The sequence below is a fragment of the Dipodomys spectabilis genome, unplaced genomic scaffold (genome assembly GCF_019054845.1).
Source record: "Dipodomys spectabilis isolate Male_0828 unplaced genomic scaffold, ASM1905484v1 ptg000141l, whole genome shotgun sequence".
NCBI classification, from domain to species: domain Eukaryota; kingdom Metazoa; phylum Chordata; class Mammalia; order Rodentia; family Heteromyidae; genus Dipodomys; species Dipodomys spectabilis.
This window is the reverse complement of record NW_024870818.1, coordinates 5,159,898-5,175,892: the sequence shown is the minus strand read 5'-3', so window position 1 is coordinate 5,175,892 and position 15,995 is coordinate 5,159,898. Positions and strand designations below refer to the sequence as shown.

At 39.9% G+C, this 15,995-nt stretch overlaps 1 protein-coding gene across 2 annotated transcripts in view; it reads right to left on the bottom strand.

Annotated features, from left to right (window-relative positions):
• Xpo1 (exportin 1) overlaps positions 1–15,995 on the bottom strand; it is a 53,909-nt gene that overhangs the window by 20,954 nt on the left and 16,960 nt on the right. For both annotated transcript variants that reach the window (XM_042691132.1, XM_042691134.1), the window contains exons 4-7: positions 14,045–14,117; positions 3,165–3,226; positions 2,505–2,549; positions 1,415–1,596 (exon numbers count right to left, since the gene is read on the bottom strand). In XM_042691132.1, coding sequence (XP_042547066.1) covers positions 1,415–1,596; positions 2,505–2,549; positions 3,165–3,226; positions 14,045–14,117 — 362 coding nt within the window. The remainder of the gene's footprint in view (positions 1–1,414; positions 1,597–2,504; positions 2,550–3,164; positions 3,227–14,044; positions 14,118–15,995) is intronic.

Genomic DNA, 15,995 nt, shown 5'->3' with positions numbered 1-15,995 from the left:
AGCACTTGAGGTGGAGTTCAAGGATAGCTTGGACACATGGTAAGATTTTCTCAAAATCAAAACAAATGACACCCTTCCCCCAATACCAAACAACAAAAAGCCCAGTAAAAAACCTTGGCAATCTGGTCAATGAGGTGATTTCTAAGAGAACACATGTAAGGCATCAATAAAAGTCTACAAGCCATTAAAAATTACAATTAAGCATCAGGTGTGGTAGTATATGCATGTGGTAGTATATGCACTGAGGAGGCTGAGGAAAGAGGATCCTGAGTTTGAGGCCAACCTGAATTACTAAGAAAGATCTAGGTTAGCATGGTATACAGCAAGACTGTCTCAAAAATAGAAAACTCCAAAATCAAATTATAAACACTTTCTATTACCATTTCTTAAGATTAGAATTATATAGGTATAGTCAACAACCATCAGCTACATTTGCTGTTTAAAGGTTTACCTATCAAAACCCTACATTTCATATCTTAAAAGATATGTGAAGAAAGTGTTTCCTAACAGTGCTATTGTTTCAATAATTTAAATCAAGGTTGTCCCTTTAAGACATCAAAAAAAAAAGCCTTCCCCAAAACTGTATTCAATTATTAAATGGTATTTAAAGTTACATGTGTACCCCTCCCTTATCTGCGGAGAATAAAACCCCAGACGTTAGTAAAAGCATGAAACCATGAATATTCTGAACCCTATAAATTTTTATCACACACTCCACATACACATTCTCATTCTAGTTATAGCACTTACACACAGTAAGATTAACAACAAATAATAAAACAGACAATTGTGTTATCTCTTTCAAAATATCTTATTGTATTCCCACCTTAAAAAAAAAACCTGGGGGGGGGGGGAAGGGGGAAGGGAGAAGGGGGAAGTGGGGAGGTGGAGAGGGAAGGGATGATAGGGGAAAAACAGAGGTAACAATGCTCAATAGGAAATGTATTCATTACCTTACTCATGTAACTATAACCCCTCTGTACACTATTTTTACAATAAAAAAGCATTAAGAAAAAAAAAAGGTAGGCAAGCACTCTACCACTAAGCCATATTCCCAGCCTTAAATAAAAGGTTGTGGTATTCTTAATGACTGCAACAAGTAATATACCTACAATGCATGTAGATTACTTACTACTTAAAGTCTGGCACATTCCATACTATATACGGGAACTAACAAGATTCAGGGAATTACAAACAAGATGACTATTACACATAAATCATTTTATGAGATCTTAACATTACACATACTTTTATATCTGTCATTTACATTTAGACTTCTTTAGAACTATTTTTCAACTTGTAATTGAAAACATTGCTGAATACAGTTCACTAAATATTTATAATTCACTTCCAAATTACTTGAAATAACCTGAAAGTTTATGTTTTGAAATTCTAAAACACAATTATTACTTGCCTGTCTTTTAAATGCTTTGCTTTCACTTGAGTTATCTGTCCACTAGAAAAATCAAATACTTCTTCGCTCAAGAGTTTGAGAATCACCATATTATTTTGACAAAGACTTTCGCTGGTCCTACTTGCTCCAACAATGTCACTGATAAAAGTTGGCCAATGCTTAGGCCATTCTTGTTTAAGTATCTAAAATAAGACATGAAGTATTAATTTCCCTTCTCAAAAGCAGTTAAAAAAAGAAGCTTCAAAGAAATTGCACGATACTGATACATAGGACTAAACATTAACTACTTTCTATTTTCGTTTATTAAATGCCTATCTATATCATATACTAGGTAGAAAACCCACAGCTCTACTTCTGGCTTTTTGGTGGTTATTTGGAGAATGAGACTCGGCCTTTCCTGCCTACACTGACGTCAAACTGAGATCTTCAGTTCTCAGCCTCTGCAGTAGGTAATATTATGGGCATGAACCACTGGTGGCCAGCAATTGCCCTTTTTAAATGTTTAATTAATTATTGCTGGTTCTGGGGCTTGACCTGGACTTTGTCCCTGTCTTGAGTAAAAGTAGGATTGAAAAACCATCTGCTTACTAAAAACCTAATGGACCACACTAAATTTGTAAATTGTACTCTATTTGCAGCTATATTCTTTGGGGAAAACAAAAACTTGTGTCACAATACTACAGGAAACTAATCAATATAAAAATTTAAATTTTAGACTGCACAGAATGTTAAAAGACAGTATGGAGATCAATTAGAATGATACAAAAAAGCCAAGGCAAATATATAAATTAAGATTGATAGAGGTAACAAGGAAAAATGCATATGAGGAAAAGAGTCAAGAAGAATCCAAAGCCTCACAAAAACTTGACAATTCACATTAATACCATATTGATAGGTTTATAATACTTGATGATTCCTACCCAATACTAATACTAAATGATCACTACTACAGTTATTAGACTAACTACTCTTACTACTTCTACAACTTAATAGTCTACTTTATATGATAAAGTAGGTTTAAAGACTGTGTTCAAATATTAAACATTGTAGAAACATTTAATAATTCTTATGAGGAAGTTAAAAGGCTTACCTGGACAAGAATCATATTTAATTTCCCGATATACACCTTTTCTTTCTAAGGAGAAAAAAAAATTGGATTAAATGATAGCCTAAAGTAGAGTTGCCTGAGAAACAGTGAGTGGAATACCACTATAAGAGTACATCTTTGGGCTGGGAAGGTGGCTCAGTGGCAGAGCACTTGCCTTTTCATGCCTGAGGCCCTGGGTTCCATTCCTCAGCACCACATAAGCAAAAAAGAAGCTGGAAGTGGTGCTGTGGCTCAAGTAGTAGAGCTAGCCTTGAGCTGAAGAGCTGAGGGACAGCACCCAGGCCCAGAGTTCAGGCCCCACGACCAACAAAAAAATAAAATAAAAAAGTACATCTTTGAGCCAGGTGCCAGTGGCTCACACATGTAATCCTAGCTACTCAAGAGGCTGAGATCTGAGGATCATAGTTTGAAGCTGGTCAGGGCAGAAAAGTCTGTGTGAAACTCTTTATCTCTAACCACTCAAAAACCGGAAGTGGCACTGTGGCTCAAAGTAGAATACTACCCTTGACCAAAACACTCAGGGACAGTGGCTAGGCCTTGACTTCAAATCTCATTATTTATCTTATGATTGATAAAAGTACTTACAAAACCTAGATGACCAGGCAATCTAAAAAGAAAAAAAAAAAACTCATTAATTCTTACCTCTACACAAGTTGGGTCAGAAGATGTCTTGATAATGAGGCCAACAACATATTTTTTTATTCCTATTAAAAAAATTATACATAATGTCATAACAAATATCAAAATAACTTATTCACGATAACCAAAGCTATGCTATACAAATTACCAGATAATTTATTTCCTTTACAGAAGTATGTGAACTTGCCTGTGGAGAGAACTCAACAATGTATTTTGAGTAAAATTTTGTAACTGTTCCGTCTTAAAGAAAAAAAATTTTTACTGCTAACTATGCATTATTGGCATTATTTTTCCACTAGAGAGGAATTTTGTATAGCTTTATTTTCCAACTTCATTATGATTTTTCAGAAATACTTTGGAATAAAAACCGAGTGTATTTTTTTTCTTCCAGTCCTGGGGCTTGAACTCTGGGCCTGGGCGCTGTCTCTCAGCTCTTCAGCTCAAGGCTAGTGCCCTACCACTTGAGAGACAGAGCCATTTCCAGCTTTTTTCTGCTTATGTAGTGCTAAGGAATACAACCCAAGGCTTCAGGCATGCAAGGCAAGCACTCTACCACTGAGCCACCTTCTCAGCCCAAAAGTGTATTTTTTTAATGTACATAATGCATTAAAAAACCCTAAAATCATTTTGAAACATGCTAATAGATCTTCAGGACCTGGGAAAAAGCATATTTTTTACTAAAATAACTAGGGCCAGCCATGCTATTCATTAATAGTTTGGCTTAGCATGTGCAAAAACATACATTTCATTACAAACCTTGCCCAAAAGGCAAATTAATTTAGTATGTTTACTTTAAAACTTTCTTTGGTTCATTATTTGAATGATCTTAGTATGTAGTTGAGGACAACCCTCAAACTAGAATTAAGTTTCCCAATGCTAAAATTATAAACATTGGCAAACAGTTCTGGATTCCATTAACTTCTCTGTCCCTGTTTTGTTTTGTTTTTTTCCCCCTTCGTCTTCTTATTTTGGTGCTGATCCTGGGGCTTAACCTCAGTGTGCCTCATGCTATTGCTTGGCTTTTCCATTCAAGGCTATCACCTGAGTCTCACCTCCACTTCTGTGAATTTACTTGACAGAGGTAAGGGTCTCAGACTTTTCCTGCTCTGGAAAGCTTCGAACCTCATCTTCAGATCTCAGCCACCTACTGAGTAGCTAGATTACAAAGCCTGGAGCCACTAGTGCCAGGTAACCCAGCTTTATAAATTACTATCATTAAAGCTCTTTTTGTCTTGTTTGTTTCTATGTCTTTGGGAGTGTAAGGGAGGGACAAAGTGTAAACAGAAGCATCAATGTTACTGGATAATATGTTGAAAACGAACTGTACAACTTGTGGGTAGGATGGGAGGGAAAAACTGGGAAGAGAGTGAGGGATGGGATGGCAGTGTCCAAAAGGAAATGAACTCTGCCTGATTTATGTAACTGTAACTCCTGTTTTCAGCATTTTCAAATAATTTTTAAAAGCTTTTCATAAAAGATGGGTCTAAAAAGGAGGAAATGTTCCTCTGAAATTTCTTTTTTTATGATGCCACCCTAGCGCTTGAACTCTGGACCTAGCTTTTTCTTGCTCAAGGCCAGTACCTGACCACTTGAGCTACACTTCTGACTTTTTTGAGTGGTTAACTAGAGATTAAAAAAACCTCATGGAGGGCTGGGAAGGTAGCTCAGAGGAAGAGCACTTGCCTTGCATGCATGAAGCCCTGGGTTCGATTCCTCAGCACCACATAAGCAGAAAAAAAGCCAGAAGTGGCACTGTGGCTCACGTGGTAGAGCACTAGTCTTGAGCTGAAGAGCTGAGGGACAGCGCCCAGGTCCACAGTTCAGGCCCCACGACCAGACCCAAAAAATAAAAAATAAAAAAAAACATAAATAAATAAATAAAAACCTCATGAAGAGCTAGAATCCAGAAGTGGAGCTGTGGTTCAAAGTGGCAGAGTACCAGCCTTGACCAAAAAGAGCTTGAAGACAGCATCCAGAAGCTGGGCATTAGTGGCTCACACCTGTAATCCTAGCTACTCATGAGGCTGAGATCTGAGGATCAAGGTTCAAAGCCAGTCCAGGCAAGAGACTCTTATCTCTAACCACCAGAAAACCGGAAGTGGCACCGTGGCTCAAGTGGTAGAGGGCTAGCCTTGACCTGAAGACCTGAGGGGTAGTATCCAGGCCCAGAGTTGAAGCCCCATGACTGATCAAAAAAAAAAAAAAAAAAAAAAAAAAAAGTTGAATTATATATACTATATATGTATCTTCAACTCTTAACCAGGCAAAGCAATCAAAGCTTATGCCAATACACACAAAATTTACAGATCACAAAGCAATTAATAATCATCCCTCAGGGCCGGATGCGGATGGCTCACGCCTATAATCCTAGCTACTCAGGAGGCTGAGATCTGAGGATCGAGGTTCAAAGCCAGCCCACGCAGGAAAGGGCAGGAAAGTCCGTGAGACTCTTATCTCCAGTAAACCACTAGAAAACCGGAAGTGGCACGTACTGTGGCACAAGGTGTACAGTGCTAGCTTTGAGCTGAAGAGCTGAGGGATAGCGCCCAAGCCCAGAGTTCATGCCCTACAACCGACTAAATAAATAAATGAAAAATAATCATCCCTCAGGAATGCTTTGTAGATACTAGATATAAGAAGACAGGATAAAAACACATATACACACTATTGAAACTTGTTATTTATAAAAAGGATTCATTAAATAATTAAAAATATATTCATTAAATAATTAAAAGTATATTGGGTTCCAAATTTCTTTGAAAGGAAAACATCCAACTCAAGGCATCAGGTTACATTATGAGCATCTTAACAATTCAGTGATATACACTGTGATTAAGTTTTAAGTTTTCAACTAAACTGAGGACTGCTTCAGAAAAAAAAATTATTCTTGGACAAATTATTAACAATGAAGTTGTGAGTTCCAATTCTACCTTGACAGTATCTAATCTCATCTACCACAGAAAACAGCCTTAAAACATTCTTTTTTTCTTTTTTTTTTTTTTTGGGGGGGGGGGGGGGGGAAGGTCCGGTCATGGGACCTGAACTCTGGGCCCGGGCTCTGTCCCTCAGCTCTTCAGCTCAAGGCTAGCGCTCTACCACTTGAGCCACAGCACCACTTCTGGCTTTTTTCTTTTTGCATATGTGGTGCTGAGGAATCGAACCCAGGGCCTCAGGCATGCAAGGCAAGCGCTCTACCACTGAGCCACTTTCCCAGCCCAACTAAGACAGTTTTATCTGCTTGCTTTCCTTATACATACAAGGAAAATCAAAATATCATTCCAACTCTTCACTAAATGGAATAGTTGTTGTAACCGCCAACTGGGACAGATAATTTTAAACTCCTGTTAGGGACTACTCTTCATAAAGCTCAACACACCTGGCTCAAGCATACCTATGATCCTAGCTACTCAGGAGGTTGAGGTCTGAGGATCAAGGTTTGAAGTTAGCATGTCTGTGGGACTCTTTTTTTTTGATCGGTCGTGGGTCTTGAACTCGGCTTGGGCGCTGTCCCTGCGCTCTTCAGCTCAAGGCTAGCGCTCTACCACTTGAGCCACAGCGCCACTTCCGGTTTTCTAGTGGTTTATTGGAGAGTCTCAGGGACTTTCCTGCCCAGGCTGGCTTTGAACCGCGATCTTCAGATCTCAGCCTCCTGAGTAGCTAGGATTACAGGCATGAGCCACCAGCGCCCAGCTGTGGGATTCTTATCTCCAATTAACCACTACCAAAAAGACTAAAATGACAAAGCAAGTCTTGAGCAAAAAATCTCCAAAACGCACTCACTTACACTCTCTCTCTCTCTCTCACTCAATCTCAGCGAGAAGTGGGAGTTGTGGCTCAAGTGGTACATGCCAGCTTTAAGCTAAGGGAAAGCACCAGTACCCACATTACACCAGCTATAGAAGTGCAATATATTTGAACAGTACTCTGAAGGAAAAAATAAAACAGAACATTCCTCTATAGGGTTGATGTGAAAGGATGTTCAACACTTATCATTAAGGAAGAGGAAGGAGGGAGGGAGGAAAAAAGGGAGGGAGAGAGATTTCTTGATTTTTAATTTTATGAAATTTCTGGTTTTGAGTATGAGAAAAAAAGTGTGAAGGGGCTGGGAAGGTGGCTCAGTGGTAGAGCACTTGCCTTGCATGCATGAGGGCCTGGGTTCAATTCCTCAGCACCATATAAGCAAAAAGAAAAAAGCCGGAAGTGGCACTGTGTGTGGCTCAAGTGGTAGAGCACTAGCCTTGAGCTGAAGAGCTGAGGGACAGAGCCCGGGCCCAGAGTTCAGGCCCCACGACCGGACCCAAAAAAAAAAAAAAGGGTATGCAAAAACAAAAGGGAGGGGGTTAGGAAGGGGCTCAGTGGTAGAATGCTTGCCTTGCATGCATGAGGCCCTGGGTTTGATTCCTCAGCACCACATAAGCAGAAAAAGCTGGAAGCAGTGCTGTGGCTCAAGTGGTAGAGTGCTCACCTTGAGCTGAAGAGCTGAGGGAAGCGCCCAGGCCCCACAACCGACAAAAAAAAAAAAAAAGAAGAATACAACACATACACACAAATCAAGACCAGACATGGTGGCACACACCTTAATCCCAGCAGGGAGGATGACATAGGTCTGAGGCCTAGCCAGGAAAAAATACAAGATCCTATTTTAAAAATAAAGTTATGTGGAGAAGTGTAATGTATAGGATCATGATCCAGGCCAAGATTAGGGACCTTATTCAAAAAACAAAAAAGGCTAAAAGAACTGGGAGCATGGCTCAAGTTGTAGAGCATCTGCCTAACAAGCACAACAATCTGAACTCAAAAGCAAATACCTCTCAAGCTGTATTTGTTTTAGGCAGAACTGGGGCTTGAACTCAAGGCCTTGCACTCGCTTGCTCAGCAGACTCTCATTACTTAAGTCATGCCTCCAGCTCTGCTTTTTGGTTCTTTTGGAGATGGAACCTCTTGGACCATGCTGGTCTCAAATCTTGATTCTCTAGATTTTAACCTCCTGAGTTCCTAGAATTATAGGCATGTCCTGGCCATGTTTAAAACCTTTTCCTAGTCAAAGCAGAATGAGAACCACAGCAATTAGTACACTTTATAGAATATAAATTCTTTGTATTATCAGTCTATTTTTCTTTCTCTCCCTTTTTTTTTGTCTGTCGTGGGGCTTGAACTCTGGGCCTGGGCGCTGTCCCTCAACTCTCCCGCTCAAGGCTTGCACTCTACCATTTGAACCACAGTGTCACTTCCGGCTTCCAGGTGATTTATTGGAGATAAAAGTCTCACTGACTTCCCTGCTCTGGGTGGCTTTGAACCATGATCCTCAGATCTCAGCCTCCTGAGTAGCTAGGATTACAGGTGTGAGCCACCCGGCCTTTTCTTTCTCTTTTGTTATTATTAAACTATCTTATGAAGCTAGACACTCATTGGTCCAGGCTTATATCTGCAATCCTAGCTACTCAGGAGGCTGAGACCTGAGGATTGTGGTTCAAAGCCTGCCCAGGTAGGAAAGTCTGATAAATTGTTTGATTAAGTAGAAGTAGCAAAATGCTGATGTGAAGTTATTCAAGTGGTAGACTGCCAGACTTGAGTGAAAAAAGCTAAGGGACAGTATATGCAGGCTCTGAGATCAAGCCCAGCATTGGCACAAAGTAAAATACTTTCTCAAACTTTTCTCCAATTAACAAGAGAAAAGACCAGAAAAGACCAGAAGTAGAAATGTGTAAGTGGTGGAATATCAGGTATGAGCAAAATAGCTGAGCAGGAACATGAGGTCCTGAGTTCAAGCTCTAACAAACACAAAACAGCTGGCTGCTGGTGGCTCATAACTGTAATCATAGCTACTCAGGAGGCTGAGATCTGAGGATCACAGTTAAAGGCCAGACAAGGCAGAAGAGTCCCTGTAAGACTCTTATCTCAAATAAACTACCCAGAAAAGTCTGGATGTGGCACTGTGGCTCAAGTGGCAGAGTGACAGGTTTGAGCACAAAGAGGCTCAGGGACAGTACCCAGGCCCTGGGAAAGAAAGAAAAAAGGCAGAAAGGAATGGAAGGAAAAGAAAAGGAAGGGAGGAAAAGAAGAAAGGAAGGAAGGAAGGGAGGGGAGGGAGGGAAGTAGAGAGGGAGGGAGGGAGGGAGGGAGGGAGGGAGGGAGGGAGGGAGGCAGGGAGGCAGGCAGGCAGGCAGGCAGGCAGGCAGGCAGGCAGGCAGGCAGGCAGGCAGGCAGGAAGGCATTTTTTCTTTTGTTGTATTGGCCAGATTTTCAGAATCCCTCAGCCTCCTGATGAGGAATATGAGCATGTACTATCAGGATCAGCTAATTCAAATTTGTCTTCTAAAACTTTTTGGCCGAGAAATAGAGGTTAAGGAGCTATCTATACTATGGCTTCTACAAAGCAGATTAACCCTAACAAGACTAGTGATAAAGGAGAAACAAACCAATAATAAACCACAAAGGGAAACCACTGGCCACAAAAGAACATACCCTCTACTGAAGAGGTGAAAAGATGTCATTTCAAGCCTGTGGCACTCAGTGAAATTAGGTATTTTCCTAGAGACACTGATGGGCTAGCAATATAGCTAGATAGAGGTCTAAGGTTTGGGTTCAACCCCAATACTGCTCCCCCCCCCAAAAAAAATCCCAGGGGCTAGGAAGGTGGCTCAGTGGTAGAGTACTTCCCTTGCATGCATGAGGCCCTAGGTTCTATTCCTCAGCACCACATAAGCAAAAAGACAAAAACCGGAAGCGCTGTGGCTCAAGTGGTAGAGCGCTAGCCTTGAGCTGAAGAGCTGAGGGACAGCGCCCAGGCCCAGAGTTCAGGCCCCAGGACCAGACACACACCGCCCCCCCAAAAAATCCACCTAACATCTGATTTGCAAATTCTCCTAGCACTAAATACAAGAAATTGTTCAGGACTTCAAAAATACATATTCTTTTGGGACACAATTGATCTTTTATTTATTTTTATTTTATTTTTGTCAATCATGGGGACTGAACTCTGGGCCTGGGCACTGTCCTTCAGCAATTCAGCTCAAGGCTAGCATCCTACTACTTGAGCCACAGCGTCACTTACATCTTTTTCTGCTTATGTGATGCTGAGGAATCGAACCCAGGGCCTCATGCATGGGAGGGAAGCACTCTACCACTGAGCCAACTTCCTAACCCTACAATTGGTCTTTTTAAACAAAACAGATGAGCTCCGCTTTGTTGTTCTTTTGGAAATATCAATCACCAAACAATATGCTTAAGAATTCCTTACACTGGGAAGGGATGGGAAGGGCAAACAAAGGAGGAGGCTACAATGCTTGATAAGAAATGTACTCATTATCTTGCCCATGTAATTGTAACCCTTCTATACAGTATTTTCACACTAAAAAATAAATAAATTTTTAAAAAAGAATTCCTTACAAACTGGATATTAAGAGGCTCACATCTGTGGTCTTAACTGCTGACAGCTTTTAAAAGGCTGAGATCCTGAAGATGACAGTGCAAAGGGCAGAAATCACCACAAGAAGAACAAAAATGTCTAACAGGAGGGATGGCTCAAGAGCACCAACTGAGCAAGGAAGCCAAGCAAATTCCAGTTAAAACCTTCAAACCATAGTAATACCACAGAAAAAGAAACCCCCAAAACAGAAAGTATTTCATTCTTGATTTTTTTCTTCCTCCTATTATTCAGAGTTGTGAATATAATTTTTTTTCCTTCAGTAGATCAAAAGGTAACTAAATTTATGACAGATACAGAAAAATGGGACAGAAAACAGGTACTAGAGGCTGGGAGCTGCTGGTGGCTCACGCCTGTAATCCTAGCTACTCAGGAGACTGAGATCCGAGGATAGAGGTCCAAAGCCAGCCTGGCCAGGACTTCCTTGAGTCTCATATCTCTAATTACCCACTAGAAACCTGGAAGTGGTGATGTGGCTCAAAGTGGTAGAGCACTAGCTTTGAGCAAAAGACCTCAGGGACAGTGCCCAGGCCCTGAGTTCAAGTCCCAGGACTGACCCCCACACCCACCCCCCCAAAAAAAGAAAAAGAAAATTCAAACCCAGGCATGGTAACATGACAGCTGTAATTCCAGAGAAAAAGCTGATGTAGGAGGATCCTGAGCTTTCTATACCAGATTAGGTTACAAAAAAAGAGCCTGAGTGCTGGTGGCTCATACCTGTAATCTTAGCTGCTCAAGAAGCTGCAGCTTATCTCCAGTGAACTGCTAAAAAGGTGAAACTGACTCAAGTGGCAGAGCACCAGATTTGAACCAAAAAGGGAAGAAATAGTGTCTAATTCCTGAGCTTAAGCTCCAATACAAGGAGCTGAGGGAGACTTAGAGGCTTAGAAAATGTATATATTTAATCAAACGTAATCTTATGTGAAAAGTAGCAGAGATTCATATATTTAAAAACAAATGACCTATTGATCTATCTGAATGGTAGAATCATGTGCTTTTTTTTTTTTTTTTTTTTTTTTTGTCGGTCATGGAGCTTGAACTCTGGGCCTGGGCGCTGTCCCTCAGCTCTTCAGCTCAAGGCGAGCGCTCTACCACTTGAGCTACATACAGCACCACTTCCGGTTTTCTGGTGGTTTATTGGAGATAGGAGTCTCACGGTCTCTCCTGCCCGGGCTGGCTTTGAACCGCGATCTTCAGATCTCAGCCTCCTGAGTAGCTAGGATTACAGGTGTGAGCCACCAGCGCCCGGCTTCATGTGCTTTTTACCATAACCAAGTACCTTGTTTCAATCACCTACATGAAAACTAAATACTTTGGTGTAGTGCTTCATGGCTAAAGTTTAAATCTAGGAAATAAAAAAATAGCATTAGGTGGGTGCCGGTGGCTCACGCCTGTAATCCTAGCTACTCAGGAGGCTGAGATCTGAGGATCGAGGTTCAAAGCCAGCCGGGGCAGGAAAGTCCGGGAGACTCTTATCTCTAATAAACCACTAGAAAACTGGAAGTGGCATTGTGACTCAAGCGGTAGCGCGCTCACCTTGAGCTGAAGAGCGCAGGGATAGCTCCCAAGCCCCCCCTGAGTTCAAGCCCCACGACTGCAAAAAAAAAAAAAAAAGCATTAAAGCCAGGAGCTAGAGGCACAAGCCTATAATCCTAGCTACTCAGGAGGCTGACATCTGAGGATCGTGGTTTGAAGCCAGCCTGGGCAGGAAAGTCTGTGAAGACTTAAACTCCAATAAACTACCAGAAAACGGGAAGTGGCTCTGTGGCTTAAGTGAGAGCACTCACCTTGAGCTGAATAGCTGAGGAATAGTGCCCAGGCCCAGAGTTCAAGCCCCACTACCGACAAAAAAGAAAACAAAAACAAAAAACAGGAATGAGGGGATGGCTTAGTGGTAGAATGCTTGCCTAGCTTGCATGCAATCCTGAATTGATTCCTTAGTACCACATCAACAGAAAAAGCCAGAAGTGGCAGTGTGTCAAGTGGTAGAGTGCTAGCCTTTGAGCAAGAAAAAGAAGCTCAAGGACAGTGTTCAGGCCTTAAGTTCAAGCCCCAGGACTGGCCAAAAAAAAAGAAAAGAAACAGGAATGACTATCTTCCAAAATTTAAAGAGCCAGATGATGGTGGTTCATGCCTGTAATCCTAACAATTTAGGAGGCTAAGATTTGAGGATCATGGTTCAAAGTAAGACCAGGCAGGAAAGTTCATGAGACTCTTATCCCCAAATAAGTACTCTCAAAAGAGGAAAAGAGAAAAAGCCGTTAGTAGAGCTGTGGGAAAGCACAAGACATGAGCAAAGAAGTTCATGGACAGTGCCCAGAACCCTACATTCAAGTCACAGAACTGGCACCAAATAAATAAATAAATAGGAATGAAGTACCAAAATATGAACCCATACTAGTTCCTAATTTCTCAAGCCAGAAACATGTAAAATATTTTCATCTTGTTATAGTAGCACATACCTGAATACCCATTTGTGTATGAGGAAAGACAGAAGATCAATAATTCAAAACTAGCCCGAGCTACATAGTAAGAACGTCATCTCAAAAAACAGAATTAAAGGTTGGCACTAGTGACTCACACTGGGAATCCTAGCTACGCAGGAGGTTGAGATGTGGGATTGCAAAGCTAGCCTGCCAGTAAACTTCATGATACTCTTATTCCCAATTATCCATCAGAAAAGCAGAAGTTGAGCTGTGGTTCAAAGTGGTAGAGCACTAGCCTTGAGCAGAAAAGCTCAGGGACAGCGCCCAGACCCTGAGAGTTCAAGCCCCATAAGCTAAAAACAACAACAAATAGTCAGAAGTGGAACTGGGGGGCTGAAGCACTAGCCTTGAGTGAAAAGAGCTCAGGGACACTGTCCAAGCCCAAAGTTCTAAGCCCCAGGACCAGCACCAATCAATCAATCAATCAATCAAGCGAACAAACTAAGAAAACAGACAACAGTCATTTTTTTGGAGGGGCACTATTTTTTCCTACACTAACATTTAAATCAGTGGCTTATACTATACTGTATATTAATGACATGTTTCTTTAAATATTTTGTACCATTAACCTCTAGCTGGCCAATACTACAAAGCAAGACTGTCTTGAAAATTCCAAAACAGTAAACAGTGGTCCAGAAAGCAGATGACAGTCAGCCCCAGAAGATCAATTAATAATTGAAGAAAGCTTATCTTAATATGAAAACGCCATGTTCCCCACTAGAAAGTTTAGACTTCTATGTCTACTTTTCAGTGAAAATAAGTGACATAAGTAATTTGAAACTGAAAAGAATTCCAATAAACTTTATTTTTCCTAATGTAGCAGACAAAAGTTAAATATATATACAAGTTTAGCATAACTTCATTAAAACAAATAAAATAGCATAAAGTCAACACATTCTCCTTTCTACATTCAACTGTAACAAGAATGTCAGTTATATAAGTTTGACTGTTATTCTTGAATATTCTCCTACCTTCACACTGGTTCCTTGGAAGAATCTTCCACCTTGTTTTTATCACATTTTCCAAAATTTGTAGTCCATAATACTGAAAATTGGAGAATAGAAGCATGTGAATATATTGTCACAGGACTGTCAATTCTCAGGATTCACAAATGGACAGACATTCACACAGTTACATCTAAAGTTTCAAAAAAATTATGCTATCAACTTTAATTACATAAATAAACAAGAATCTATTCACCCATATACTCAGATTTCATGCATTTTCCTCATTTTACTGTTTACTATCCTATGTAACGTCCTGCTGTTTATACATGCTCACACCAGGAGGAAGAACCAAATAAAAAGCTCTTTAGCAGCCAAATAGGCTTATCTGCAGAAGGAAAAATAGCAGCCAGATATGAATTCACAGCATAAATGACTGCTTATAGGCTCACATACTTTAACAGGAACAGACTCCCAAGAATTTAGCAGCTTGGATGCTATTAAGCTTCCTACCATCCTCTAAGAGCTGTAAGCTTTGGCCAAATATTAAAATACTGCCACAGACAGTTTCTACATTAAGTGTTTATAAGCATCACTGGTGTGTTACTTAAGGAGCAGCAAGACAACCCATGGATTCATTTTAAATTTAACCCACCCTTATATAGATGCTATTTCTACTAATTTAAAGATAAACTTTTGTGCACAGTCAAAATTATATACAAATGTATGTTGCAATCTGTGTCTACTTTTCAGGTATTCCTTCCTAAATAGAAAAGTTTAACTAAACGTAAAAAAGTAAAAAAGCAAAGATACCACTTTCAAGCCATTTTGTCCCTCCTGCTGATTATGCACTCTAAATAGTCAACCATGTTTATCAGTATGAGTTACTACCTAAAATTATAATTATGACCAATTAGTGTGGATAGGCAGGAGGAAAAAAAGGGACAAAAATTTCATGGTATATTTCATGGGAAGAACTAGGGAAGATTCAATTATAATACCTGAAAGGTAAACCCATTTGTATATAAATAACCACAGATTGCAAGTTTTGGCTGAGAATAAGAGTTCATCTTTAAAATGGTTAGTCATTATACACAATAAAATAGGAGCATTAGTATTTCAACCAAAGGGATCATGTGAATGCTCTTTTATCCAAAGCACAATATAGACTGTCCCAAACTACATTGTGCTCAGTCAATATTTTGCTGTTTTCATCTTTAATATTTCATACATTACGGGAATTTTTTTGCCATCAACTCAAATCCTACATTTGCAGAACATTCCTTAAAGACTTCTAACAGAACAAGGCCAGAGCAAAATCCTGAAATTATAAATTTAATGCCATCAAAATGTTTCATAATCAGCAGTAAACAGTGAAACTTTCATCCTCCTCATTTTTAAGAACAGAACTCTCCATAGACCAAGGTCTCAGAAAAATGTAAACAAGCAAAAACAGGACAAAAAGTTCCTGATTAACTAAAATTCTAAATTAGGTTTTAAAAATTTAACTACCCTAAACTTTTTCTGCAATTTTCATACACAAAATCAGACTGTCAAGATATTTTGCAAATCAAAGTTATGCGCTGCTTACCACACAGAATGTGTCCTCTTGCTAAGAATTAATCAATTTAAAAGAACTATAAAACACAAGAAACAAAACTCTCCCTCTATAACTCATAGGTATGACCAATTTTTTCCTTTATATTTCCTAATTGAAAGTTTCCCCTTCCCTTAACTATATTCACTTATTTACTTCTTCCTTACTGGTTTAGTCAATACTTGGTTAAACAAAATATCTGTTTATTAATCTCTAGTCTTTTCTCCAACAGTAAAAAGGTAGCATAAACTTGCTGAACACAAAATTTATATTTCATCTTTCTGCCAAGGACATTGAGGAAGAACACTTAACAAAATCTTTCTGGCCAAAGGAATATGTATCACCATTAATAGCTTATGACCCAACCTATCTTTGACACAA